This window comes from Caretta caretta, chromosome 11 (genome assembly GCF_965140235.1).
Source record: "Caretta caretta isolate rCarCar2 chromosome 11, rCarCar1.hap1, whole genome shotgun sequence".
Classification (NCBI taxonomy): domain Eukaryota; kingdom Metazoa; phylum Chordata; order Testudines; family Cheloniidae; genus Caretta; species Caretta caretta.
In genome coordinates this window covers 34392896-34402854 of record NC_134216.1, presented here as the reverse complement: position 1 = coordinate 34402854, position 9959 = coordinate 34392896, and the positions used below count along the sequence as shown (strand labels likewise).

Here is a 9959-nt window from a genome sequence, read left to right as displayed (position 1 = left end):
CTTCCTGCTCCAGAGGGAGTACCAAAATCGTGATGGAGGTCTTAATATAAAAAACAGGTGTCAAAAGTAGTGGAGCAGATGGACCCCTTAAAATAACTGTATTGTTTTCTTCTCAGTCTTATGGGGGGTACGTGACCTCCATGGTGCTTGGATCTGGAAGTAAAGTGTTCAAGTGTGGAATAGCTGTAGCCCCTGTGTCACGCTGGCAATATTATGGTATGTGATGTCTTCTCAGTTACAAATATTCTCATATGATTTGCAGCATAGAGGCTGCGGAGAATTGATTCTTTGATTGTATAATACTTTGATTGTATATTAACTGGATGATCTCTCATAAATGCCATTTGGTCTGTTTTGGTGAGCTGTTGTTCAGTATTACACAATCTCTCCAAATTCTGTTTTTCATTTAAAAAGTCAGATCCTAAATTTAAGATAATCTGTTTAACCTTTATAAAGCACAGAATTACTGTAATATTTGCAATATTACTATAATGTAAATGTCTGCATTTGAATTCATAAACTGCCATGTGTTCTAAAGTGTTGAGAGATCATTACTGAGTGTTATAAAATTCATTATTATTGGTACTTGTTTCTTTAAATTACTACTTTGGTTACAAGATTGAACTATAGGAAGAATAATAACATTTGTGTTTGTAAATTTATCTCTTAAAGGGACATTGAGTATTTTTAAGCCACAGATGTGAATTGCATCAAAATTATTTCATTAAGTTTAAAATTCAGATTTTATAATTCTAGTTAATTCTCTGAAGAAAATCCATCAAGAGACTGGATGTCTGGAAAATAAAATCTCTGTACACATATAACTCATTGTAGGGCCAAACAAAAAACAGTTTCTGTGTTTACATGGTAGTAAAAGGTTTCAGAGTAGCAACCGTGTTAGTCTATATCCGCAAAAAGAACAGGAGTACTTGTGGCACCTCAGAGACTAACAAATTTATTAGAGCATAAGCTTTCATGTGGTGCCACAAGTACTCCTGTTCTTTTTATGGTAGTAAAGGGAACACTCCCATCTTAGTCTCACTTAGTACATTGATTTGTTCGTGATTGGTCCTTTAATGCTGTCACATGAAAAATGTGGCAGGATTGAAAACAGATTATTGCAAGGTTCTATTTATTCTTACAAAAGACTTATTTATAAATTTTTTATATGTATAATGTAAAACAAAAGATTATAATTGCCTGTAGGAGCTTGTTTGTTAGAAGGAGCAATGTCAAGATTGTAGCCTTGAGCTAAGATGGGGAGTCTTACACTGAGTTGGATCTGGTCCTATAAGTTTCCTAGCTAATACGCAAGGGAGCTATTTAAATATCTTTCTCTATGTTTAACTTGGGATAGGATAGGGTGGGTTATTCATTTTTTATGAAACAAGACTAGACCAGCACAGTAGTCACTTAAAATGCTTTACTTTAATAATTAGAATGTTCAGCTTGTGGTTACTACTGTATGCAAGCTTCATTACTGAGAACCTTTGACACTAAACTTTTAAAGCTACTGCATGTTTGTCAAACAACATAAGCGGAAAGTTGCATAAACTAAGGTCAAATAGCCAAGAAATATTAGGCTCTGTGCTGTTGAATTCTTTGGGATTAAATACCCCTTTTGGTGACATTGGTTTAGAAAAATGTTGGCTTTCAGTACCTTCAGAAAAGATGTTTAATGTTAGTGATTTGCAAAAGCCCATATCGGAGTCCACTATATGTAAATGATGAACTTGTGTGGTGAGTAATTGCAGAGTAATTGTAGCCATTAGAATGTGCAGCATAATGAGACACACATCAGATTATTCCCCTCATTTGTTATGTAATGGTCATTTAAAAATACATCCTCTAGTTCAGAAAGTTTTATTTATTATTATTATTTATTTTATTTTGCAGCTTTCAGTTACCTGTAGTTGCTGTACTCAAATTGTCATGACCTTTTAGGGCAGATAATCCAATGTAGCAGGAATCCTATGCAAAGATTTTATTTTCGGTGACAATCAGAAAAACACTAAAATTCCAGACTGTAATTTACTAGATCAGTAAAAAAGACACAGTGGAATTAAAAAGGCAAATCAAATGTAGGTGGTTCTCTATGACACTTGTAGTAACCAATAGTTAAACAGAGATTGAAATGTGTTTATTGTACCTCAATTTGTGGATTTTAGTATAGAAAAAGGCAGCAAATCTGACAATTAAAAAAAAATCAGACAACATACTTAAAAATCTCTGAGAAGACCTGAGATACTGAATATAAATGTAAAGATAAAGCAAATAAGGTCCAATTCAGTCATCAGGGAATAATCCAGTTTTGGCAGTTTCCTTTCTTAATATCATTAAATTCTAAATACCTGAGACCATTTATCTGGATGATTTTCAGAAACCAGTCAGTAGATGCTAGAGTCTCCGCAGTTTCTTTAAGATGACTGAAAGAGTAACAATAATGTAACATTGACACAAGGTGTATATTAATATTCAGCATTCAGGTGTCCATGGCAACAGCAGCATTAAATATTCCTAATGATTATGGATACCCTGTGAAGCTCATTAGGGAAAATGGTGACTCTTTCCAAAATGGTAATGCATACCTTATGTCTGTGAGTAACACAACATGTGGACTCTCAGGTAGACAAAAGCACTTATGAAAGTAGAAGGCTTCTACTATATTGTATTCACACTTTTAATATTACAGATTCAATATATACAGAGCGTTACATGGGTCTTCCTGTAGCAAGTGATAATCTGAAAAACTATGAGGTAAGATAGTATTTAATTCCTTTTTTACATAGTTTAAATATACTTTCTCACTGGAGCACATGATATAAGAAATTATTAATACATTCCAATTTTTTCCAGAATAACTTCTTAAGTTACGTGTTAAATATTCAAGTTGTGTTACACTGTGCTTCTAGAAGTCCTAGTGTTACTACTTTCTGGATTTAGAATTAAGTTGTTACACTATTTTCCTGGGGTTGGAGGTATGTTGAATAGATCAGTTTGATCTGGATATTTTACAAACAGTAATCACAAGCTGTAAATCATGGTTTTATTTCAGATACCAAGAAACTGATTCAATTAAAAATGTGATATGCTATTGGGCAAACTATGCTGTGTCTTTAAACAAACTCACTCAACCAAAATGAAGTCACTGTGGTTCCTCTAAGGTTTTGAAATGTGCATTTTTTAGATTATTTGGATACCATGTTGTTAAATTTAGAGAGATCTATCTTTGTTTCATGCCACAAAAAATGTCATGGGCCTGCAGGAAATTAAAAATCCTGAGCCTCCTTTACCCAATTCAGTCAGATTAACTCAAATACTGTGTGTTTCTTTGTAAAATGACAAATAAAACACAGTGCATAAAAAATGAAGAGGAACGCTCTTGCAGTATTGCAGACCTGTAGCTTTCAAAAATCATGACTCAGGTCCCCAAAAAGCATGAGATTATTTTAAAAATAATTAGATTAATATATATATATATATTCTTAATATGCTTTCTGGTTTTGGAGCCTGTAGATTGCACTTCATATTTTCACATTTTCCTCCATACTTATGAGAGTTAGAAACAGTTCTGTGTTGTTTTTTTGTTTGTTTTTGGTTTTGATTTTTTTCCAAGACTTGCAGTAAATTTGCAAGAGAGCAACACTGCTCCAGTTCAGAATCTGAGGATTCAATCCAAACTGAAGTGGGGAAATCAAATTAAGGGAACTTGGACCCTACTCCGTCAACAAAGTTGTTATACTTCTGGTCTAACCAGATAACTGGAGATTCCCATAGCACAATGGAATATTCACTGAGCCAGCCTAGAAGCTGTAGCCCACCTCCCCCAGCCCATGGTGTAGTGGATTTCTTGAAGGAAAAGAAGCAGGACCATGTTGACCTGTAGACCAGCTGCCTGAATAACCCCTTGGAGCTGTAAGCAGCTGTGGGTAAAGCAGAGCAGCTCTGAGATGTCACTAAATTACACTAGGGATGGGACCAGCTACTAACAAGAATTAGGGGAGCATATAACAGCCATTTTAAATGCTTCCAGGGACTTCCACCACTGTAGTGGGATTCTCTGGTAGGAGTAGAGTCAGCATGACTTGTAGGAATGGAGGCGTGGCTGGGATGTTTCTGTGCCCTGGCTGCCAAAATGGTTTATATGAGCATTTGGCAGCCAGGCACAAATTAGGGCTTCCTGTAGGCACCAGGGACCAAACCAGCACCTAACAAGCCCCAGATTACGAGAGATGCACCTGTTCAGCCCTCATAACCTCATCTGAAGTTCAGCTGTTAATTTGGTTCCAAGAGTCTGTTTGCTGGGAGGAGCTGAGAAAGGAGTGTCAAAGAGTCCATTCTGAGAGGGGGAAATACACGGGGAAGAGTGTGTGTCTGGAGGAGACAGGGAATGGAGGGTTGGTAATTTTGGTGAGTTCAGCACACAATTAGTCTTAAACCACCCGTGGGTTACAAGCAAAGAACGGTAAATTGTGTTCATTGGGAGATGCAGTGAATGTTCTAGGAAATATTTAGATAGACTGAAATATCTGCTTTAAGAACCCGTCACATTTACATAGGCAATACAAGCTATCCTGTGGCAATGACCTGGCTCACTTGAAAGCTGCTGAAAGTGGTGATGATTGCTGGAAGAGTCCTTGAACAATATCTGACTTTTCATGGCTTCATTGTTACAGGGGACAAATCATGATCCATCATAGCCTCCTTGCCTGACCAGATCTGCTTTTTCCCAGCTGTTAGCTCTATCAACCTTCCTTTTGGCCTTCCCCCACGCCCCAAGTATCCTCCTTTTAAGGCAGTGAGAACAGTAGCAGATCAGCTAGGTAATAATGTAAATATAAGTCACATTCTTGCTACAGAATGGAACATTAACATACTGGGTGCACAAAGTCATTCTCCAGCTTCACGGCACAGATGGCATCAGAGGACTGTTTGATCCTTTCATGCCAGGAGTTGAATTTTCTTGGCACAGCATCTATTGCTGGCAATGTCCACCTTGAAACTGCCAGTACCAAGAGCTAAAGGTTTTATATGTGTTACTCAGAAGACTAATTGGGGAGGATGGTGGCTAGATGGAGAAGGGGGTGATGATATAGATCATGTTGTCACACTAAACACCTTCCTCTAGAGGTAGAAAAGTTTGACTACAGGCTTTGCTCGTTGTGTGCTGCAAGAGTCAAAAGACGCTCTATTCCTTTGCCTGTTCAGTACCCCCAGTGATTCATTTTGGGGAATTTGTTTGCTCCTGAGAACCTTGTTTCTTGGAACCTTGCTGACCCCAATCAGAAATTAGCCCCTTTCTTCAAGGCTCTGTAACAATGACCTTCCGTCTCATCAAGGAGAGCTGGTACAGCCTCTGTCTATCAAAACTGCCCTTACCTCAACCAGAAAGGTATCAGCAAGGCAATGTTCCTTCCCCCTCTAAATACTGAAGGCTCTACCACTTTAGTGCTGACAGCCACTGCTCACATGTGAATCAGCGACTAGACCCAGAAGCCGAGCCCTGGTCTTCTGTGTGACACTGTGATGCACTAATCAGAGCGCTAGGGCCCTCACGTTGTTGCCTTTCACGCACGTTGTCACAATATCAGTTCCATCTGTACATTTGGAATTAAATTTTTCGAGGTTCAGGTCCCTTTTTGATGTTGGGAAGAAAGTTTGAGAGATGATTTAAACTCACATCCTGCTAGCAAGCTAATTAGGTGGGATGGCTATTTTTAGGCTGGCCTTGAAGTATGAAAATAAGAGAGTTGGCAAAGGAAGGGGCGCAAGCATGGCTAGAACTGGTAGTAGTGTGTGGCAACAGTAGCAGGGCAGAGATACAGCGCAGAGAAAGAAGGGAGACCAGTTTTGTTCCATTCCCCTCAGTGGAGGTTGTAGAATGGGGTTGCACCAATGTAAATGAGAATAAAATCTGGCCCAATTTGTCCTGTAGGCTAACTAGGGAGTCTTGTGTAATGGAGGAGGTTTGTAAAGGTGGCAGATCCCTGAAGTTAATGGAAGTTATAACACACCAGAGGTAGGGGCTAACACAAAGAGTGCAAGCCCTAGGCTGATGTGTAGGGGAGTGGGTCACCAGCCTATGGAGAGTCCTGGGGCTTAGTTGGAGAGATCATGACAGGGGCCTAGAGCTTACAAAAGGGACTGTTCAACTTGTGAAAGAGATTATTTTGCAGTTCACTCTGAATTTGATATGCTTTTGGCAAGTGTTTGAAACAGTCATAGATTTGGCAATCCTTCGCTAGCAGATTTGAAATGTTCAGTCCTTAAGAACTGCTGCATCATTAGGTTATGCAAAACAGGGTACAATTTTGTAAATATGCCATCTTGTACTGATTTGACATTTGTTCTATTAGCTGAGACTATGCCAAAGGGAGAGAGAGACCTTCAGATTTCAGCCAAACCTTAACTTGTTTGTTGAGCGCTGATAAAATGGTGACTGCTGTGTGATCTTTAGCGAAGCCAGTTATGCTCAGTGTGGCCCAGAGCTGAACACTTGCACTGACATGAGCTTTGAGAGCAGTGGTTTGTACAATGTAAGTCATGAAAGCAAGTAATCATGCTGATGTATTGGATTTATTTACCCTTAAATGTGTCCTGGGGTCTGATTAAAGTATCAGTTCTCTCTCTGAGGTGTAACTGTGGCCATCTGACCTGAGATTGCTCCTGACTTAGAAACCTCCAGTGTTAGAAGTAAGCAGGTCATATTCTCCTCCCTGGGTTTGGTTGGATGTATGTAAAAGCAGAATAGGACCACGACTGACCATAAATACCCAGGTTTAAGCGATAATCTGTTGGGAAAACAGTTGCCTTTGTGTATTCTGTGTTCTCCGAATTCTTGGGAAGTATTTACAAATGAACTTGTCTAATGTTAACACTCGGAGGAAAGAGGCAAAGAAAAGCTGGTCTCAGACTGACGAAGTTGGTCAAGTATAAGGCCTGAAAGTCACAGAGTAGAGGCAAAAGGAAATGACTGACCATGTCATGCATCTCTTCTCCTTCACCACAATGTTCTCTCTTCTCACCCCTTCATAAATAATAAAGGTTGATTTGCTGGCATGACTAAACAATCAGTTGTAGGTGCTGCTTCTCTGTGCATGTGGACAATGTTCCACCCACTGAATGCTGCTTAATTGGTTTTGCCACTGGACCATTACTTCCTATTTCTCATTCTCTCTGAATGCTGCTGTACTCATGTTTTTCCAGGCAGTTGCCTTGCCATGGCTTTAGACTTTCCAACTTTGATATTTTCTAGGTTGTTGGTTTTTTTTCATCACACCTCCACCGTACCAACTCTTGTTTCAGTAACCACTGTATTCAGCTTTTAGTATGTCACTGGTTTCCAGTCAGTTAATCTGTCCTTACTGAGCCATCCTCTTCGGTTACTCTGATTCTGATAGTGAAAGTTGAAGTGGCTTGTGGTTTTTTTCATTTAGTTTGCAATTTACAGCAGACCTAATCTTATTGAACTGTATAACATTAAGTTCAGTTTTTGCCGTTAGAGTAAAGTGTGAGTAAGTAATATTTACAACCACTTTAAGGGTACTTTATTAGAACAGTGTAAACAGGCATAAGTATAAATGCACTATGTATTATTGTTTCTTGGTAGCATGCTACATTTGATTTTTAGATCTAAAACCATGAAGATTCTATATCTAGACCTAATTTTTAGTAATATTACATTTGATCTATTATCTATGAAAGAGACAAACACAGATTCCCATTTACACTTGTCTTCCTTATACGAGATCTTTTATATATGTAATACAAAAAAGTTTATATAAGGGTTCAAGCAAGACTAGCAAAAGAGCAGTGTAACATCGTTAATGGATGAAAATTTGCATTTCACACACTTTAAAAAAACATTATCCCAATATATATGTTGTATTTCTCACCAGGCCTACTTTATTGTGGTCTCAATGTGCATATCAGAACATTGTCCTGTACCCTTCCTTGTTCAAATAAATGATCTCTTCAGCCTGCATTTCCTCTTTTTCTTTCTGCAATTCTCAGGTTATAATTGCAAGTCCAGCAGTTATCATATTGCTGGTTAGCGTACTGTTGTCAGTGTTTTAAATTTGTCATGATTAATCTTTAGTCACTGCTTTTCTCACGTCAAGATTTTTCTACTTCCCAAGGTGTGACCTAGCTTCAGGTTATGCCTTTGGTTCAGTGTTATTTTCAACTTGTATTTCATATTCTCTCAATTTTTTAAACATCTATTACTCCCTCAGTAAGTTTAAATATCTAATCTTTTTGCTTAGAAATAAAAGGGTCTGGTTATATTGATATCATACATATATTGTAGAGGAAAGTGCTTGTTCAGTCTCTCAGAAATAGCCAGTATATGCTACAGTAGGATGCAATGTTGTCATGGTAATACATTTTTAAATTGTTTGCTGAATCGCACTGGAAACCCACGGCAAGTACAGGGCTGCAGGCCAATAACAGCATGTCAGCAATGCATTGCGTGGGGGCCTCTCTGATAACTCTGTCCCTCTGGAGTTGTAATGCAAGTTACTTTGCAGACACACTGCACACATACATCCCAAACAGAGAAGCACATTGTGAATGTTCCCATATAAAGTACAACACTCTTGTGCACACTTGAACGTGATTTTGTTTATTTTTATCCAGAGGCCTCCTGGTTACGTGAACTGAAAGGAAAGTCGTTTGGTGGCAAACTATTTCTTGAATAATAGCACCTTTTTTTTTTTTTTTAAATTTTCAGAGTTCAACAGTCATGGCTAAAGCTGAAAATTTCAAAGAAGTTGAGTATCTCCTGATTCACGGAACAGCAGATGGTGAGTTGCAACTAATTAGACATTTTAGTGTTACAGACAGGTTTGCAGTTTTACTACTGACAAAACAAAATCAGGAAGGGGCAAGGCTGTTACATTTATGTCAATAAAATAATCTAGCTTTCCACAACTAATTTGTCTTCTGGTAAGCAGTGCAGGAGAGGCTTGTGTCTTACTCCTGTTTGGGTGTTCTGTTCATTGTTCTGTTTTTCCCCACAATGGCGCAGAAGCCATTTCTGCTTTACCTTTTCCTTCTCTTTCTTATTCCCAGATAACGTTCACTTTCAGCAAGCAGCACAGATCTCCAAAGCTCTCGTTGATGCCCAGGTGGATTTCCAAGCAATGGTATGACTCGATGCTGATAAGGAATGTTGTCAGGGCTACAGTCTCCCTTCATATCTACCTGGCAGATCTGAGAAGAGAATGTAGCTCTTACTTTTATTATCTCAAAAAATATGCACGTATTATGGGGAGGCAAACATAGCAATTGCCTTTTCGAGGTTGTGTTGAGATTTGTACCTAAACTAGGATGACAATCTCTGTTTCAGCTTCAGTGTCTGAATTAGGCACTAGATTTGGCAAAATAACTCCAGAGGACAAAGTAATTTCCTGTATAACTTTTTAGTAAATTATTTGTTAACTTTCACACAGGGAACAGGGGAAAATTTGCCTTTTTAAAATTTTATCCTATTTATCCTCATATTTCGTAGGGTTCCTTTAGCCACCTAAGCACAGTCCATCAAACTCCACAGTCACACACTGGTATTTAATTCTGCTCATTTCAGGTGTGGCCTACACACAAGATGTTATCAAAGTCCTTTTCCTTGGTGTATTTCAGCTAGGTTAACCAACAAACCTGTTCACAGACATCGGCTCCTTGCCTTTTCTGATGCTACGTGTGGCAGCTGCCTCCGATGGAGCTGTAAACTGTCAGCCTGAAAACTTGTGCTGCACCTTATCCTTTCTCCCTCTGACCTCACCCCTGGCAGGGGACCAGAAGGAGGGAGAACTGAAGCCTAAGCTGTCACAGACTTGCAGCTGTGCTACAGAAGCAGTTGCTCCTTCAGACAAACAAGAGTGGTAGCATAGCAGGGTGAACAGAGCTTTGATGGAAGAGTACAGCTCCGAAGGTTACCAGGAAAGGAAAAGGGATATTCT

General features: G+C 38.7%; 1 protein-coding gene across 1 annotated transcript in view; it reads left to right on the top strand.

Annotated features, from left to right (window-relative positions):
• Positions 1-9959, top strand: part of DPP4 (dipeptidyl peptidase 4) — a 70376-nt gene that overhangs the window by 57952 nt on the left and 2465 nt on the right. The window contains exons 22-25 of the mRNA XM_048869561.2: positions 117-216; positions 2693-2757; positions 8732-8804; positions 9073-9146. Of these exons, the coding sequence (XP_048725518.2) occupies positions 117-216; positions 2693-2757; positions 8732-8804; positions 9073-9146 (312 nt within the window). The remainder of the gene's footprint in view (positions 1-116; positions 217-2692; positions 2758-8731; positions 8805-9072; positions 9147-9959) is intronic.